This window comes from Maniola hyperantus, chromosome Z (genome assembly GCF_902806685.2).
Source record: "Maniola hyperantus chromosome Z, iAphHyp1.2, whole genome shotgun sequence".
Taxonomy (NCBI): Eukaryota; Metazoa; Arthropoda; class Insecta; order Lepidoptera; family Nymphalidae; genus Maniola; species Maniola hyperantus.
This window is the reverse complement of record NC_048564.1, coordinates 11,371,774-11,391,544: the sequence shown is the minus strand read 5'-3', so window position 1 is coordinate 11,391,544 and position 19,771 is coordinate 11,371,774. Positions and strand designations below refer to the sequence as shown.

The following is a 19,771-nucleotide window of genomic DNA, read 5'->3' as shown; positions in this document are numbered from 1 at the left end:
AACAAAACTACGCGCTTGGCGTCAAGCTGCTTGACTGTCTGGGTCCTGAGAAGCCCTTAACAATTGGTATACAATAATTTTAAGTAAGGTAATGGCATTAATGGCCGACAGTGACCTAAAAAATGACACAACAAAATGTCCAAAATTAAGAATATTATTAATCATATTTAAAAAGTAATTGAATTAAAAGAAACCTTGGTTTATCTGCTACTAAATGTGGCCCCAGCTTTGCCCACATGGATTTAGGTTTGAAAGTTATCTCTTTACCAAATTTCGTAAAAACATTAAATGGATGATTTTTAAAAATCCCATGGGATTAGCATGATTTAGGAATGCAATTTCTTACAGCATCAGGGTTGAGGAGTTAGGTCCTCGAGTTCAACGATAAAGTCTTTACTTGGTAGGTACCTCCAATATCAATTTGTAACCGACAATTTCTAAATCCTATTAGTTCTGGTGGTTAGGATCAGGATTGACGAGCTGGAATCCAAATTTTTATGAGACAGAGTAGTGAAGTTTCTCTATTGATTAAAAAAAATATGCAAATTTGTTTAGAAATTTTGTAGGTTTTGGTATGTACATAGGTAGGAAAACACAACTCCTTTTTTTGTAAGTCGGTTTAAAGAGTAGCCTATGTTTACTCCTTGGTTAATCCTCTACTTGTCTGTGAAAGTCCCGTCAAAACAGGTTCAGCCGTTCTGAAGATCTCATTCAAACAGACAGACAAAAATTTTAAAAACGTCTGATTAAGTTATGCTACAATTCAAATGACCATATGACCTTGTAGGGACTTCCTTGTATTTAGGATAAAGGAAACGCAATCGAATTGTGCAAGGCGCGGGTAAAATGAGGTGTGCTTATTTATTTTAGTGAAAATAACACAAAACATTAATTAATGTACATAATTATCTATAATAGTATAATACCCTCAAGCTTAATATGAGGTAGTTATTTCGTAATTACAGACAGACACTTCAATTTTATTTATTAGTATAGAGTATAGATTTATATACACAATATCTTACAACTGCCTCAATAAGCAATAATAATTTCGATGATTTACTAAACCACTTTCGTAATTGTACACCTGCTCTGTGATTTCTTAAGGTCTTTGTTAAGGAGGCAAAATTTTCGAAGGCAATTTTCTTATATATTTTTTTAACAACTTTTTCCTACTTTTATTGTTTGTGGTATATATTTATTAGGTAAATTACACAAGGAGGTATGATTTAATTGATTTATTATTTCGTTCAGTATTTCTTGCATTTTCAGGGGTGTCATCTATTAGTATCAAAAATTAGTGAAAACCTATTAAACACATGGGTGTCATTCATTAGGGTTACAGCCAAATTTTATTTTCACTGATTCTGAACCCGAATATTAGAGATTAGAGTTCTGTACACGTTTCTGATAACCCGTACTAATAGTAGACAGGTGTCATTTATTTGTTCAGTTTAACCAGAAATTGCAAAATTGTATTAGACACCCTATACAGTGTAAGTACTGTCTATGTATGTTCGACATATTATTGTGATTGTGTGTGAGTGTGTTGTTTTAAATTTTTCAAGACTTCTCATAATTTCTAGACTACTGATTAGATTTTTATAAATGTGGTGTTGTTAGCTACGTCTCGGCATTCCTTATGTTATAGACTATATGACATAATTACAAATCCAATATAGCCAGTATGATCCATATAAAACAAAAAAAATCAAAACTAGCTGATGCCCGCGACTTCGTCCGCGTGGATTTACATTTTTCAAAATTCCGCGGGAACTCTGATTTTCCGGGATAAAAAGTAGCCTGTGTTAATTCTGTTTTTAGGACATAACCTCATTTTTACTTTTTGAAATGCTCAGCTCCTAGATTGACAAATCTTGCCAAATTTTCAATAGGCTACTTGACTCATATCTAATTTCGTCCAATAAATGATTATTTATTATAGTATTTTGCTTAAGAAAACGAAATATATCAATAACAATTATTAAAAACGCAGGATGGATATATAAATCCAATTTAAAAAAATACAGTTTTTATTTTTATTTGAAACTCAGAAAACGCTGTCAGCCATGATGTGACGTCATTAAATATGTAAACAAACAAATGTCATCCCTAATAATTGACTAACGTAGTATCCATATATATAAAATTTCAAGTCCTGACTAACTTATATATCAATGCACAGCCTAAACATCTAAACAGCTGGTTCTAGATACATGAAATTTGGTGGGTGTGTTCTTAGGAACCTTAACCTTACTAGGAAAGGATTTTTTGAAATTCCACCCCTGAGTGGGTTAACTGGGGGTTTGAAATTTATGAAGTCCACGCGGGCGAAGTCACGAGCATAAGCTAGTTTTTATATATTTCTAAAAACTCATAGCAAACGTAAAAAATTATCGTTTTCTCTTTATAAATTGAATAAGTTATTAAGTAAGACTTACAACAAAGTGATCTTTGCAAAAATAAATTTGGGTTGCAGTCGTTAGTGATATAGGATCCCTTTAAGCAAGTCTTCGCTTCGCGTGTTACGTATATTTATTTCACTGGGCACTCTAATCCACAACTTTCCTGTGGTCTTTATCGATGCGTTTTTACATTCTCGGATGATACAATAACGATAATTACTATATTTTTCATGTAAACTAGTATAGAAGTCATGTTTATTAAACTTTAGTAGGTTATGCTGTTGTTTACAAATGCATGACGTCAGAGCACAGATAATCTATCGGCCAAACATGGCCGACAGTGTTTTCACCTGTCTAAGAAAAATATATTTTTAAATTAAAGTTTTACGGTTTTTAGGGCGCAAAAAAATATAGTGTTAATTTTTTTGATCTAATAGGACAAATATTAACCATTTAAGACCTACTTAAAAAAAGTGTCAACTAGCCTATTATGGATTATTTAAATGGGGCTACTTTCATCTTGTTATCACCAGGGCGGCCCGGGCCCAGGTGCCTATGGGCGTGTTTCGATCTCCTTTTACACATGCATAGGGTTGTCAAATAAATGTATTTTTTAAATAAACAACTATCATAACTGCAAACATTGGTAATGTACCAATGTTACCCGTCTCTACTGTAATATTTTATGTTACGAGACAAAATGTAACTTTCGACTTTTCGTACTGGCAACCTGGTGGCTACTGCTCAGTTATTTAATACCTTTGGTTAACCGACTTCTGATATGATTTTATGATGCTTTTATTTCTTTTCTGATTTTCTTTCTAAAAATGATGTAGGATTGTTGATAGTCTATACACGGCCTAAGGTCTTTGACATTTTCTAGATGTCTATACTTTGGGGCGACTCTATGTTCTCTCTGGTGACGCTTGATAAAATCAAAAATGGCGATACTTGTAAAATATTGGTGAGAAGATATCAAATATTTAAAATGTGTTTATCCTTGTTCTTGAAGAATATTGAGACAACGAGGTAAATTATGATCTTTAAGTATCTCATGTAGGTACAGTGATTTGTCTCTTGCAGCGACTATTGATTTACGGAAAGTAATTTTTTGTTCTTAATGTTTCTGTTTTAATAACTCTTAAAGTTTTGACTTTTTACCTACATGAAATGTAAAAATACTCCAGCAATGAAAGGGCATTTAATGAAATTAACTTAACTTACTTATTTCGTGTGGGACAACTTGGGCCACTTATGTTATTATATCATGACGCTATCACGATCAGAAAGCAGATTTTTATTTTTAGGGCTCCGTACCTCAAAAGGAAAAAAGGAACCCTTATGGGATCAATTCGTTGTCTGTCTGCCCGTCTGTCCGTCCATCCGTCTGTCCGTCCGTACTTCTCGTTGACCTAGAATCGGCTAAATCGGATTAAAGTAATTTTTTGCATGGGTATGGATAAAGACCTGGAGAGTCACATAGGCTACTTTTTATCCTGAAAAATCAAAGAGTTCCCACGGGATTTTTAAAAACCCTAATTCCACGCGGGCGAAGAGGCGGGCATGAGCTAGTATTTATATAAATTTACTTCAATGCTGTAAATCATAGGAACACCACTTCAAATACATAAATGGCAGATGGCCTACATTTTAAAAGAATGACTCTGATTGTTCATTTAAGTCTTTATTTTAAGGTTAATGTGTGGAATGGCAGCCTCGAAATTGGCGTTACAACCTTGGACCCTGAATATATGGAGCTTCCTGCAACGGCCACCAAACTTAGGAATACAGCCTGGGTAAATATTTAATTGACATTCTTAATTGGGTATTTGACTACAATTTTTTTATTACTTTATTATAAACTAGTATAAAAATAATGACGTTAACTGAAAAAACTAATTAAATTGATCAAATAACAAAAAAGTTATAAGCATTTAAATATTTCTGACTACACAGAGATAGCGATATAGAATTTTGACGTCACACCTTCTTCTTTCTTCTTTGGGGCTATACAGGTCCTTACTATCCCTGAATCACTGCGACCGTCTCCGATCTATTGTGTTTGCCTCCACTTCACACTTCCTTATCAAATCCTGTGGCCGCCAGATACAGCAGCACCTTCTTGACTGGAATTGAAGTAACATCCTCCGGATAAATGATGTGTCTCCCTAGGTGGACGCTACGTTTGTGCATCAGAGCAGGGCAGAAGCAGATAATGTGCATCGGAGTCTCGGGAGACTCGTGACACTCTCTGCAGATGTCCGACCCCTGGAGCTTACGGTTATACATGTGCCTTTTCAGGCCACAGTGACCCGTTAAAGCTCGCACCAGGATGCACGTCACACCTTACTAATTGCCATAGTAGCTTAGTGCGGTTTCATACAAATTTTCGTTTTGCGAGAAAGGGATAGAAGACCCTCCCACTCCAAAATAAAAATGCCTGTAACTTTGTAAATCTTTGTTAGATTTTAATATTTTTTTCAGCGTACATCATTATTTTTATCCTAGTACATAATAAAGTAATAATATTTATCAAATTCAAAAGAAGGAAAATACCCAATTAATATCTACACTTATTATCTTTTTTTTTTTTTTTTTTATAATTTTAGCGAGCAAGCGAGCAGGCGGGTCACCTGATGTTAAGTGATTACCGCCGCCCATGAACATTTGCAGCACCAGAGGAGCCGCCGATGCGTTGCCGGCCTTTTAGGAATTTGTTGGTCCGCCCCTTGAATAACCCCATGTTATAATCTAGTGGGAACACCGCCGATGGGAGTTGGTTCCACAGTTTGCACGTGCGTGGAAAGAAGGATCTGGCGCAGCGCAGATATCTTCATATCCTAAAAGCAGCCAGTCAATTAATTCATTTTTTATCAGCATTAGCCTAATGATTTTTAAGTTGTAATATTATTTTGTTCAGTCAATACACAGGTCCTGTCTGGTCCAGGATACAAGATATTTATCATAGTTATAGTATACTTTTTATTATTTTGGTAACAGAATTTTACTACTAGGTTTGTTGTTTTTTCATCAGATAATGTCTGGAAGCTCAATAGTGAAAGATGGAGTAACCTTGATAAATTCTTATGGACCTGAGTTAGACACCCTCCGGGAAGGTGATACTCTCGGAGTTATGAGAACATGTAAGGTGAGCAAGAAATTTTACTAACCTATATTCAAACATATATTTTTATGTAAGTACATACATAAATTAATAGGACTATAACATTCCTAAATGGTTTGAAGCGATTCCGAATAACTTAGCTTCCAGTAAACTTGAACTCAAACGCAAATTATTTCTTAAGAATTGGAAACGAGAGTTCATCAGTACAATGCGTACTACCTATTATATGTAAATTTTCTTGTATGTTAATAATTAAAAAAAAAAAAAAAAACTCCCCCCTAGATGGGGAATAATCTAAATTCATTTAGGAGGCTGACGTCATAATCACTATAAGCTATCAATGCTATGGCATGGAGAGGTTGTTGTTCTTTATTATCACACAACTGTATATATGATGCCATGTTTTCTTTGTCATGTTGAATACACCCAGAAATGGCGATAGGTTTTTTTGCAAATCATTGTTGTCCACAGGGAGAGTTGATGTTCTATATAAATGGACGTTGCCTGGGTGCAGCGGCACGGGAGCTCCCTACAAGACTCTTTGCTGTAATCGATCTTTACGGGCAATGTGTGCAGGTGTCCATCAGTCACACAAATGGCATGCGAACCATCATGGAGAGCAGTTTGGATCAGGTGCATTAATTATACCTATTTTATATGTATATCAATATCATCATCATGATCAACCCATCGTCGGCCCACTATTGAGCACGGGCATCTTCAGAATGAGAAGGGTTTAAGGCTAGTCTGCATGCTGGTCCAGTGTGGATTAGCAGACTACGCACATCTTTGAGAACATTATGGAGAATGCTGAGGCATGCAGGTTTCCTCACAATGTTTTTCTTCAAAGCAAGTATGTAATATTTAATAGCTATTGTAAACCAATATACATGTATTTATATACTTTTCACTCTGACGCCATTGTACAAAATATATAAAAGCCAAAAGGAAATATAATAGACTTACATACGTATGTAAGTTTATTACAGAAGAGATTGTAGAGCTACAGAAATACATATTTGTACCGGGCGGAGGATTACACCCTGGCAGGGGAGACCATACAGCCGGGGGTCAGGGCGACAGGTAAAGAAATTGGCGGACTATCCTAGCAACACTGCTTTTTGTATTCTAGCTGTAAGCGGACTGCCACGGTGTCCCAGTCGCCTCGGATCGTAAGCGAGGCTGACTGGGATGAACCCATTCGCAGATATGACGATTGAGATGGTTTCAGTGGACTCCACATTCCACATGTCGGAAACCACAGCCAGATCGAGATACTCGCGTTTTTTCTCTGACTTAGCTCTCACTAAGTTCTCGACATGTGGAATGGTGATATCCACCATCAGACAAAACCAAAGCGCAGCCATTGCACAGACGCTTTTTTCGAAAAATACGAATCTATCATTGAAAAACTTCAAAATAATTTCCTTTATGAAATCTTCATCCCTTTCCATGTATACCTACTACTTTCATATCTACAAATGTATAGACAACTAAATTAGCATATTTGCAATTTCCCACAACTGTATTGGAAAACGTCGTGTTATACACGGGTATGTAGGTTATTGCACCCTTGTATCACAATGTACTATTACAGATTTTTGTCAGACAGCCAAAAAAGGCCTTGCTATAATACTTTGGAGTTTGGACTTATTGCATTGTCATGCAACTAAACTGTTGTAACAATAACTAGATCTATTTTCTTGTAATGATAAGATAAATATGACAGAAATTAGACAAATGATTTTATTACAGATAGAGGAAGACCCTAACAATGATGACACATTGACTTCAAGTGAAGATGCATTACCTGACACTTCACATCCCAAGGATGACCAAGAGGTTTATATCACAATGCCAGGAGACGGTGCCTGCGCTATAGGTATGTAACTGTGATGTGTATGATACGATAAAACATCCGTTTATTACTGAAGTAGTAGTATAGTGCGTTTCACAGATATACCTATAGTACGCGATAGGTCGAGATAGCAATCGGGGTGGGGATGTCCCACACACCTACACAGCCCCTGCGCTAACCGGTGCGGAATAGCGCGGGCGCTGTGTGGGTGTGCGGGGCGTTTTCCCGCCTCATATCCTGATTGCCATATAGACCCTGTTGCATACTATACCTACATGAAAGGCATAAAACACATCAAACTATCAAACTAAGAATTTATTATATTAAGTACAAATTAATTTCTTGCAAACAAAAGGTTATAAACAAAATGTACTGTGTAATCTGTCGTTTATAAGTGAATCTATAAATGTATACTGAATGCTAAAGTGCTGAATACAGGACTACTGTTCAAAATTAAATCGCTTCTACCTCAACATTCATCAGAGTATTGAAATCAATTTGATTGATTGAAACCGATAGGTGCCTACTGAGAACCACCTCTGGCAAGAGCCTGAACAAGAATGACTAATAAGTATTTACAGCTTACAACTAAAAGATGGTGCTGCCGACATATTTATATCTTGTCATAATTTTCCTAAAGTTAGTGTGAAATCTCAACTACAACAAACAAGATAAAGGGTCTACTATGTAAAAATAAGCGTGTTGCAAACATCGTAACACTGTAGTCCTTCATTTATTCTGTTGTTCATAATATCTTACTCAATTTTCTGAGGTGTTTTTATCTTTTCAGCTGCCCATGATCGTTTACGCTTTCATCCAAGATGTGGTATTCTAGTCAAACTATCTGCAAATAACAAGTAAGTATTGTACACACTGGCCAAGTGCGGATGGGATTCACGCACCTTTGAAAACATTACGGAGATGCAGATTTCCTCACAATGTTTTCCTTCATTGTAAAGCAAGTGATATTTAATTGCTTACAAACGTCAGTGCTCAGCCCTGATATGTACAGTCATAAATAGGCTTTCACCATTACGAATGGTTTCCTTAAAAAACTAATTTTGAATTTTATATGTAGGAGTGCAGAAAGAGCTCGACCATTGGATGATTACAATAATGGTGTAGTAATGACACACCGGCCACTGTACGACAATGAGCTTTTTGAGATACGAATAGACAGACTTGTGGACAAATGGAGTGGAAGTATTGAGGTAAGTTTACATCTGGTGGCAGGCTTCGGCCTTAGCTAGTTACCCCCCTACCGTCAAAGTCGTGCTGCCAAGCAATTTAGCGTTCCATTACGATTTGTCATATTATAATCTGTAGCATAATGCATAATTTTTGAGAACTCACTTGTTATATACGTATTTGATTCAAGTGTCAACTGTCATGTCAAAAGTACTGTCCACCCTTAAATTAAGGACTAAAATCGTACTTTTGACATAACAATTGACACTTAGGGCAAGTGTGTTCTCAAATGTATGCACATACATACCTGTATGTTTTTTTGTTTGTTTAGGTTGGTGTAACAAGTCACAACCCAGCTACAATTAGATTTCCATCCACCATGACAAATATGGACAGTGGTACCATAATGATGTCAGGATGCAAAGTCTTGCTCAACGGACATGGCACTTGTATGGAGTATGGAAACTTCAACCTTGATGAATTGAGGGTATGTATTTCTTTGACTTCATAGTTTGAAAAGCCCATAGATGTTGGCTGTAATAAAATAAAGTATTTATTACAGCCTTTTTGTTAAGAAGGGCATTCCGGACCAGTGCAGTGCAGTGACGTTCACTTGACGATTTGAGTAAAAAATATTTCTTTTCTGTGTATTGTAGGAGGGTGATACAGTGGGTATGATTAGAAAGTCGAATGGTAGACTTCATTACTTTATAAATGGCATCGACCAAGGTGTGGCCACGGACAAGGTGGAACAGCAAGTGTGGGGAGTTGTGGATCTGTATGGAATGACTGTAAAGGTAAACAACTGAATCACTAATTGCTAAATGGGCACATGGTAAACAAATAGGCACAAATCTCTTTTTTCGTTTTTTTTATGTATTTTCCTATTATACATTATCTCTGCAAAAAGGGCACTCATGTAACTTACCAATCCGCAGATATCGGAATGCAAATTACGCAATTTATCGCAGAAAGGGCCCATATAGTAGGAAAATACATTCAAAAACAAAAAAAAAGATTTTTGCCTATTTGTTCACCATGTGGCCCTTTAGCAATTAGTGATTCATCTGCTTTGAAGCTGTACAGTGCCACCAGCTTGTCTGTTCAAGTAACAGCGTCGCTAGTGGACAATTTGGTGTTGCTAATTTAAGAAATTCACTAAGAAAACATGCATGCACATGCTCACAAATACATTCTCTTACACACACACTAAAACACACACGGACTCATGCACACACGCGCACACGCACACCACATGTGTACACATATTTTGTATTTAGCAGTAGGAAGTAACTGTAACTCTAAAGAAACTACATAATATTTATTTCAATTGTATTAGATGTTATGGAAGAGCAGGGCCACCTGTTAAATACAAAATGCCAATTTTTTTTCAACACAGCAAGGTGTAATTGTGTGGTGTCAATAAAGCTTAATTATAATGGAGTAGTATTAGCTGATAACTCTACACTACTTTATATTTTTTCAGGTTACTATTTTGGATCCGTGTGAAGATATTGATAACAACATTGAAAATATACCCACAATATCTACGGCACCTATCTTTGACCTGCCTGCTCCAAGTAAGTTAACATCCTTATAGGAAACCGTCAAGCGCATACGAGTATAACAAAACCAATATATTACTTAACTTTGTTTTAAAGTTAATAAATAAAAAATTGCAAGAACTTACCATTTTCTTTTGTCATAGAGAAAGTATCAATGTATGAGTATGGGCTTACAGTTTCTTATAGTAAAAATATTATTATCCATATATTTATATAATATTTTGAAAGGTTATGTCTTTTTAGGTAGGTTCAGGCCGAGAATAGACGAAGATAGCCTTTTATTTCATACGCTGCGTGATTCGTATGTTATTATTATTAACGATGGTAAGACTGCTCATAGGCCTAAGTAAGTATCATTTTTATCTGTTACTCATGTATATGGCACTCACATTTTTAGAACGTGGACATTCTGTTATTTAATTTAGCATGCTCCCGGTTAAGGGTCGTGTTTTATGTCTATACAACTACGATACTTAGGATTTCGCGCAAGTGGGAGAAAAAAACATTTATAACTTTATATCTTTGTTTTCAAATTATCGTATCTCCAACACATAGAAAAATAATACATTGATAGTTTTTGAGCCAAATTTCACTGTATTTCTACTTATTAAAGTCACAATAAATAGTGTTTTATTAGACATATGATAATATTGCAGTGCTTTCGAATTCTTCGACAACGGCGTAGTGATGACGAACCGAACGCTGCGTACAAACGAGTTGTTCCAAGTGCGACTCGATCTGGTCATCCCCAAGTGGGCTGGAAGCATTGAAATAGGAGTCACGCAGCACACTTCAAATGATATTAAATTACCATTCAAATTGAGCACATCCAAGTAAGTATGATAAGCGATCATCATGATCAACCCATTACCGGCCCACTACTGAGCACGGGTCTCATCTCAGAGAGGATATTATAATTGGGAGGGCTAGGGTTCGATTCCCGGCAGGGGCAATTGGGGAATTTATAATTTCTAAACTGTCTTTGGTCTGGTGTGGTGGGAGGCAACGGCCGTGGCTAGTTACCATGCAACCGTCAAAGCCGTGCCGCCAAGCGATTTAGTGTTCCAGTACGGTGCCAATGGGTTTAATAAAAAAAAACTGCTATACTCCTTCCAAGTTAGCCTGCTTCCATCTTAGACTGCATCACCACTTACCACCAGATGAGATCGCAGTCAGGAGCTTGTAATAGTAAAATAACTTGGAATAAAAAAAAGATGATTGATAGATTAATGTCAAGTGAAAAGTTAACAGACAGACACACTTCCTTTGATGATATAGTTAGTGCCTCTGTAAAAAATCGATTTATTTTCAGATCAGACACTTGGGTCATGTCTGGTGAAGACGTAATAAGGGACGCGACGATAATTATACCACAGTACGTCAGAGATCTCACCCGACTAGTGGTAAATTGATCATTAATTTTATTAATTAGATTTAACGTTAGTCAAATAATTAGTGAAATGCAGCCAGGCTTGTCCCCTTTGTTCAGTAATTAGATTATTCTGCCATAATGCAACAAGCACAGATGTAATTAGTTAAATAGATTAATTTGTGTAAGATTCCATAATTGGTTTATTATTAAATGAATGGGTAAATAAATATTTACTTAAATATATATAATGATTAATGAATGAGGTTTGTATTATAGTAGTTGTATTAATTTGGCAATAAGGTTGGCGTACCTGCAATTAATTACTATATAATCTCAGAAATAAAATCAACGTGCGAAGACATCACGGCGTAGTGTTCGTATTTGCATGATGGAGTGCCAGTGCTAAAAAAAAAAAATGTATGCCGCGATGTATTTGCGAAAGATACGCTCGGTGTGTTGCGGTATTTTGACTGAAGTGGCAATCTGTCCTAGCTCAAATTGACAATTCCCCTTATAACTCGTAACTTTCATTTTCGTATTCCGCAGTACTACAATTCAAGACAGTTATAGTTCTTGCATTTTACGAAGGAAGGGGAAGATAGACTACACTATTGTACTAAATTTTGGCAGGTAATAATCGGCCAAAATTTACAACTTCGGGTTTCCGACGTCACAGTCGTTGTCATGTATCCTGCACGTGTAGGACGGTTGGTCTTTTTGTCTGGTTGTCGCGTTGCCGTAAATATTTGTGCGTGCGTAGCTAAAGGAAACAAGTTCTTTTTCATCCTGTAAAGTTGTTTAAATTGAGATAGTACCGGTTGCCAGTACACATTGTGTTACACAATACATTTACTATCGTGCCACGCTATATCGGCGTTGTGTGTGTTTAAAGTTTATTTGTTAAATTATCAGGAAGGTGACACTGTCGGCGTGATGAGGAAGGATATGGGTATCCTGCACTTCTTCGTGAACGGCGTAGACCAAGGTCCTGCCGCCTTTAATATTCCTGAACACATGTTTGGAATCATAGGTGAGTTTTTTTTAAAGTAAAATCTGTTTTCCTAAGCTTATTTAAAGTTAATTAAGTTGCAGAATGTTGGGTTAAGATGCCGTGGTTTCCTGAGTGCGAGTGAGAGCCATAGTGAGACTTTCAAGTTGATTCACATGACATGACTTGTCCAAAGTCATTTAGTACGGGCCGGCAAATGCACATTAACATAACACATAAAGCTTATTTCAACCTCCGGATATAAATCATATTATATTCTTGTCAATGGCGCTGATTCAGTTGTTTTTCGCTAAACTAAATTTAGAGTATCTGCATCCTCTTTTTTTTAATATTGCTAAAAAAGACATGATGGAACATGATTTTTATATTAGAAGACTAAATTTTAGTGCACACTACAAATTTTAACGATACGCTCGCGACTGGCAGTGCTGTGCTGTGGGTTCTCAGATCCTTTCGCATTCATTATTTCGACAAAGTATGTATGTACAATTTGTTATTGTTAGTACAAGTTATGGAAATGACCGCAGATTTGTATGGGCGAGTGGCGCAAGCGACGATAGTGGACTGCTACTCTCCCCCACCAGCTTACTCTCCAGACTCGCCGTTCTCCACGGAATCAAATGCTACTATTTATCCGTGAGTACACTTTTTTTTTTAAAGAATATTAGCCATGTTAAGTGACTAATATTCCCTTTGGAGGAAAAGTCCAACTAAGCGTCAAGCTTGTGGTAGGAGTAGGTACGACAATAGTGAAACGGGCGAGGTTTGAACTGTCAACCTTTCGGTTTTCAGTCTACTCCTTTACCCGTTGAGCTATTGAAGCTCTGAACTTTTTACAAGTTATGATACTTAAAACAGGTGCTTGGGGGTAATCTGGGGCTTTAGTGAACAGTAGCTCGTACAGAATATCGGTGGCGATATTTTTAACTAGCTGATGTCCGCGACTTCGTCCGCGTGGGATTAGGTTTTTAAAAATCCCGTGGGAACTCTTTGATTTTGCGGGATAAAAAGTAGCCTATGCACTCTCCAGGTCTTTATATGCGAAAAATCACGTCAATCCGTTTGACGTGATTAAAGTACAAACCAACGAACCAACAAACCAACAAACAAACACACTTTCGCATGTATAATAAGGATACTGAAAAGTTTTATTCTGTTTTACCTGTACTGACTCTATTGTAAATTGAATATTTGAAATGAGTTCTTACTGGTTTTTCTCAAAAGTGCTTGTGAAAGTTATTTGAATAAAATAAATCTACGTATTTCTATTATGATGTTCGTTTGGTGTTATATATCAATAGCATTTGCCTTTTATGTTTGTACGTAGCGTGTATGCGCTGTGTTTGTACGTAACTAAGGGCCCCACAAGCTTTATAGATATATGTTATGTATGTTTTTTCTTTTAGCGAAATGTGTTTTCATCGAGTACACGGACGAAACGCGAGACTGAGTCGTACCCGTTTGACTGCGTCCCGCTCAGCCGTGTACTCAGAATTCAACGACGCTGTACTATTCAGCTCGCGCCCTTTAAGGGAGTGTGACATGTTCGAACTACGCATTGATTCCATGGTGGATTGCTGGATTGGCAGTTTGGAAATAGGTAAGTGAAGAACAATTTTCTACTTTTGGTTATTATTCAAAACAATCGCTGCAACAACTCATAGATCGCCAAGATCGGCATCCGTACGTAGTTGAAATTCCATGGACACATAGGCAGCGATTTGTTTCCTTGTTTCGATATGGAATGCCCATCTGGCTTCAATTTCCCCGCCACTTAATATTCCTCCATCTTCAAGTCAAGAGTGAATAGGTGTCTTTCAGGCAAGCGCGCTCTATATTACTTGCCAGCAGGTTTGCATAGCAGTCAAGCGCTAGTTTTAGTGACAGGTATATAAATTACAAAAAATAGTCATCACAAGTCTTTACTACGACGTGGTGCGTGTTGACAGGGAGGAAGCCATTACTGACATTCCTGCCCCCTTAGTACGAAAAAAACGGAGTTAGCGCGGCTTAGTCGACGTTAGCCCGACTAGTTTCGAACCCATCCGGGGTCCTTTTTCAGGGGAGTCAGTTCGGGAGGGAGAGGTTCGAAACTAGTCGGGCTAACGTCGACTAAGCACGTGAGTACAGCCGGCACAGATATTATTTATAATGGAAATCACTCACGGTAGTTTAAACGCTAAAATACATTATATTTTTTGAAAATCCTGCGGAAACTGATTTTCAAGGACAAAGTGTCCGTACAAGGGAGGAAGGTTCGCTATCTATGTACCAAATTTTAGTAAAATTGGTCGAACAGGTGGGCTGTGAAATGGTAGCAGACAGACACTTTCGAATTCTTATTTGGTTTGGATTATGGATTTTTATATACTTATGAAATTGTTTAGGTGTAACGGCTATTCGACCTGATGATCTCGAGGTCAACGGCTTGGCAGGCACTGCGACGGACTTAAACTGGGACACGTACATTCTAAGTGGCGCCGCCATGATGAAAGATGGCGAGTGCGTCCGTAGCGGATATCCGTTGGATCTTGACACTCTCACAGTTGGCAGCCGAGTCGGTGAGGCCTACTTTGTTAAATCTTTCTTTAATGATCCCCAGGCCAAAAAATTTACGGCTTGATGAAACCACAAATTCACGGTTTTCAGATTTTTCCCCTCATGTCTGCTATAAGACCTACCTTCCTGCCAAATTTCATGATTCTAGGTCAACAGGAAGTATCCTATAGGTTTCTTGACAGACAGACAACAAAGTGATCCTAAAAGGGTTCCATTTTTCCTTTTGAGGTAAAAAAGATGGATTGCTATGGAAATAATGTGATGCTTCTTTGTATGCAGGTATGATGTGGCACGCAGATCGCAGTCTGCACTATTATCTAGATGGGATGGATATGGGCAAGGCCTGGTACGTCCCGCACCTCAACATTTACGCGGTTGTTGATCTTTATGGCCAGTGCACACAGGTAATTTATTAATTTTATTTATTTATACCAAAAATTAGTAACACAAAAGATATCAGATAAGAAGTGGACCACACTTATGTCTATTTTGTGGACATTATAGATTAATTATTTTCATAAAAAAATTGTTTACTTTACTAGATTGTCTGTGTCTTTTCTTTATTATTCTTTTATTCCATTTAAGTTTTTTAAAATCCTGTGGAAACTTTGATTTTCAAGGCTAAACGATAGCCTATGTCCATTGTCTGAGTATAAGCTATCTCTGAACATACCATATTTTGTCAAAATTTATCAAATAAGCTTTTAATAATACAGTGGAAACTCTTTATTTTCCAGGATAAAAAGTAGATTATCCCTGGGTTGCGAACTGTCTTTGTAGGTACAAAATTTCTTCAAAATTGGTTAAACAGATGGTCTTACTCTCTGCACCAAATTTCGTCAAAATGGGTTAAACGGATGGGCTGTGGAAAGGACTCAATGGCAGACAGATATACTTTCGCATTTATAATTTTAGTATGGATTGTCTTGTGTCATAACAAATAATTATGATACTATGTTTGTTTCATGATCCTATTAGTATGTAGGTAGTCTGAAATAATTATAACGGTAATTGGAGAATAAAATTTGTGTTTTCCAAATAGGTAACTATCCTCCAAAATGAGGAAAGAGCATTTAACTACAATGGATGTACTAATTCGGACAACTCTCTGCTAAGTAACTCGAGAGCTATGGCCACACCTCCGCCGCCATATTGGTAAGTCTGATTTAGGATACCTTGGCTGCTACTTTCCAAAACATATCAATCCCGATTAGTGATCATGTTGAGCACATGGGTATAGACATCTCATCCAACCTCAATTTCGGGAAGTGCATCAAGTTAAAGGCCAAAACAGCAACCAACAAAACTTGTCATCTCGAACAAGGTAACCGTTACCTCACATCAAAACAACGCCAACTCTTTATGAGGCTCAGGTTCGGTCTGGATTAGAGCACTGCTGCCACCTTTCGGATGGGTCTGCCAAGTACCAACTCGATCCATTAGACTCGATAGACCGCCGCGCCCGAAGAATTGCGCGCACAGGCGAAATTGCAAAACTTTCAGCATTGACGCAAAAGCTTGTCCGTTTCCGGAATCAAACTATCTCTTGACCAAATTTCATAATAATTGGCTAAACAGATGGGCCCATGAAAACCCCGTGGGAAATCTTTGATTTTCCGGGTTAGAAAGTAGCCTGACCATCCTCTGGATGTAAGCTAACTCTGTACCGAATATCATCAAAATCGGTTACACGGATGTGTCGTGAAAAGCTAGCTGACAGACCCTTTCGCATTTATAAAATTAGTATGGATTACGTTTTTTTGTTGCGACGTTGTCCGCGTGGATTAAGGTTTTCTAAAGTTCCCATCCCGTAAAGAAATTACTTAAAATCTTTCAAGCCAATCCGGTTGAAAATTCTCAAAATCGTATATTAATTCTAGAGAATCTACATACAAAATCTAAACTTTTTAGACCTTGATATTATTTCAGGCACTTTTATATAAATAACTAGCTGATGCAGCTACTAAATAAGTAGATTAAGTTTATTTTAGTAAAATATGTTTCTATTATCAACTAGCTTATGCACGCGACTTCGTCCTCGTGGACTACACAAATTTCAAACCCCCTTTATCCATTTAGGCCTAGAACTAGGGATAGAACAAAATCCTTTTCCGGATGTCTACGTCATAATAGCTTTCTGAATGCTAAAATTCAGCCCGATTCGTTCAGTAGTTTCATAGTTAGCCAGTAAGTCAGCTTTCCCTTGTATAGTTTATATAGATTATGTATTGTCAACAGGAGTTTCTCTGAATATTGCGGCGATAACATTTGCTTGATGCACGACTACTCGATTGCGAGGCGACTCACGCCTGACCCGATGGCTGCGTTGGTTTTCAGCTCCGCTCATCTCGCCATTGGAGAAATATTTGAGGTAAATCTATGTATACTAATAAATAAAATTGAAGTGTCTGTCTGTGATATCGAAATAACTACCTGATATTAAGTTCATATGGTTATTTGAACTGTACCATAACTGAATTACACGTTTTTAAATTTTTGTCTGGCTATCTTTGAAACTGCTGAACCTATTTTGACGGGACTTTCACAGACAAGTAGAGGATTAACCAAGGAGTAACTTAGGCTACTTTTTTAACCGACTTTCAAAAAAGGAGGAGTTGTGTTTATCTTCCTATATACGCTGAAATCTCCGAGATTTCTGAACCGATTAACGTAATTTTTTTAATCGATAGAGAAACTTTGCGACATTGTGGCTAATTCCGTTGTACACAATCTCTAAACTAAACTAAAATGGCACGTCTAAATCTATTGCTATCACTTGCATACTGTTGCTTGCAGAAAAGGATATCACTAGATTTAGACCTGTTAATTTAGTTTAGTTGAGAGATAGTGTACAAGAGACTCGACCCCATTGTGCCATTAAAAAATTGGATTTCAACTCCTTAATCCTGATGTTTTAAGGGGCCTGACCACCAAAAGTGATAGGATTCAGAAATAATATAGAACAATTCGCTCCAAGCCTTCTCTATGTTAGTAATAAGTTATAGCATTTAGATATAGATCTGGACACATGTCATTCCATTAGGAAAGTTTAAACGTTTATCGAAGAAGAAAAGGGACTATCCTAATTGTTATGTAGGTGCTAAACGCGATAGTGTTTTACACTTGCTATTGACATGTGTTGACAGAGAAATACTACATTTAATTTTGTATGAATATTGGTATTATCAACTCCTATTTTCTTTTACCAGATAAAGATAGTCGAATGCAAGTACGGCTATGCTGGCAGCTTCCGTATGGGCGTGACGGATATCAATATCCTGAACGCGCACGTCAACCGCAGCCTGCCGCCCTCTGTTGCCTGCTTGCCTCACTACACCGCTTACATCGATGGTGAGTACGTGCGAAATGACGCTATTCATTGAGATACCAGAATGCTGGCTGTGGAGGAGAACTAGGATAAAAATAATGAAGTACGCTGAAAAAAAAATTAAAATCCAACAAAGATTTACAAAGTTACAGGCATTTTAATTTTGGAGTGGGAGGGTGTTCTATCCCTTTCTCGCAAAACGAAAATTTGTATGAAACCACACGAAGCTACAGACTGTAGCACAGCGTCACACCTTACTAATGCCATAGTAACTATGGCATTTAGTAAGGTGTGACGTCAAAATGCTATATCGCTCTCTTTTAGTTTCTAGTTTACGTCATCATTTTTATCCTAGTTTATAATAAAGTAATAAAAAATTAAAAAATTAAAATAAAAAAGAGTCAAATACCCAATTTTACTTGTTTGTGTTTCGACTCTCAAATTCGATCAACGTTGGTGAGATGTCATCTCATACCAAGAAAACTGGTCATGCTACATTGCTTATTTTGTTACACAGGAAAGTACATGCGCTACTCCAAGCCTGGGACAAGACAACAAGAGTTGAAGGTGGTTGTGCCATCGTTCGAGTGGTTGCGGGCTGGCGACAGAGTGGGTCTCAAGAAGACTGTGGACAACCGAGTGCTGGTGTACTACAACTGCGAACAGCTTGATATTGCCTTTGAGAGAGTGCCTGATGTAAGTTTCATACTTTATTTATTCATGCACAAATATCTAAATGTGTGTAATTAAAGCCTCAATAGCTCAACCGGTAAAGGAGTAGACTGAAAACCGAAAGGTCGACGGTTCAAACCCCGCCCGTTGCACTATTGTCGTACCTACTAGCACAAGCCTGACGCTTAGATGGAGAGGAAAGGGGAATATTAGTCATTTTAACATGGCTAAAAAGAAATTATAATTATTGACGGATAAGTCAAAATACAAATCGAATGAGTGCACAGGGGTGCAATGAGGTACGTTTTATGTTACGTTTTACGTATGACGGCTACTTCGGGTCGTATTTTCACGAATCACGTAAACGAATCGAATACGTGCACAAACGCCCTTAAATCCAAGCGGATGAATTGGTGGACATCAACTGATACTTATATAAATCAAACTGTGTTTGTTGCAGAAAGTGTACGTTGTCATGGAGATTTTCGGAGCTGTATACAAGATTCAAGCTGTCAATAGAGGCAACCCTGTTACTGTCTTACCACAAACCAGTAAGTAGAGTGTAGACTCATTTTCATCTCCAAGAATAAATTTAAGTTTTATCGCCGGCTCATTACTGAGCTCGGGGGTCTCTTCTCAGAGTTTTTTTTTTCTTTTTTTTTTTCTACCATAAAGCACCATTATAAAATGG

At 37.3% G+C, this 19,771-nt stretch overlaps 1 protein-coding gene across 2 annotated transcripts in view; it reads left to right on the top strand.

The window, feature by feature from the left end:
• Nucleotides 1–19,771, top strand: part of Neurl4 (neuralized E3 ubiquitin protein ligase 4) — a 47,006-nt gene that overhangs the window by 1,097 nt on the left and 26,138 nt on the right. Inside the window, exons 1-23 of one of the 2 annotated variants that reach the window (XM_069509135.1) lie at nucleotides 3,329–3,434; nucleotides 4,100–4,201; nucleotides 5,440–5,553; nucleotides 6,001–6,162; nucleotides 7,285–7,411; nucleotides 8,178–8,244; nucleotides 8,466–8,598; nucleotides 8,907–9,062; nucleotides 9,232–9,372; nucleotides 10,062–10,155; nucleotides 10,384–10,486; nucleotides 10,797–10,973; nucleotides 11,453–11,543; nucleotides 12,425–12,542; nucleotides 13,049–13,157; nucleotides 13,928–14,121; nucleotides 14,909–15,082; nucleotides 15,360–15,484; nucleotides 16,123–16,235; nucleotides 17,319–17,451; nucleotides 18,290–18,431; nucleotides 18,926–19,104; nucleotides 19,541–19,631. In XM_069509135.1, coding sequence (XP_069365236.1) covers nucleotides 4,157–4,201; nucleotides 5,440–5,553; nucleotides 6,001–6,162; nucleotides 7,285–7,411; nucleotides 8,178–8,244; nucleotides 8,466–8,598; nucleotides 8,907–9,062; nucleotides 9,232–9,372; nucleotides 10,062–10,155; nucleotides 10,384–10,486; nucleotides 10,797–10,973; nucleotides 11,453–11,543; nucleotides 12,425–12,542; nucleotides 13,049–13,157; nucleotides 13,928–14,121; nucleotides 14,909–15,082; nucleotides 15,360–15,484; nucleotides 16,123–16,235; nucleotides 17,319–17,451; nucleotides 18,290–18,431; nucleotides 18,926–19,104; nucleotides 19,541–19,631 — 2,788 coding nt within the window. In that variant the 5' untranslated portion in view covers nucleotides 3,329–3,434; nucleotides 4,100–4,156. Of the gene's footprint in view, nucleotides 1–3,328; nucleotides 3,435–4,099; nucleotides 4,202–5,439; nucleotides 5,554–6,000; nucleotides 6,163–7,284; nucleotides 7,412–8,177; nucleotides 8,245–8,465; nucleotides 8,599–8,906; nucleotides 9,063–9,231; nucleotides 9,373–10,061; nucleotides 10,156–10,383; nucleotides 10,487–10,796; nucleotides 10,974–11,452; nucleotides 11,544–12,424; nucleotides 12,543–13,048; nucleotides 13,158–13,927; nucleotides 14,122–14,908; nucleotides 15,083–15,359; nucleotides 15,485–16,122; nucleotides 16,236–17,318; nucleotides 17,452–18,289; nucleotides 18,432–18,925; nucleotides 19,105–19,540; nucleotides 19,632–19,771 lie in introns of those variants that run through there. The other variant, XM_034983311.2, reaches the window with a different exon arrangement.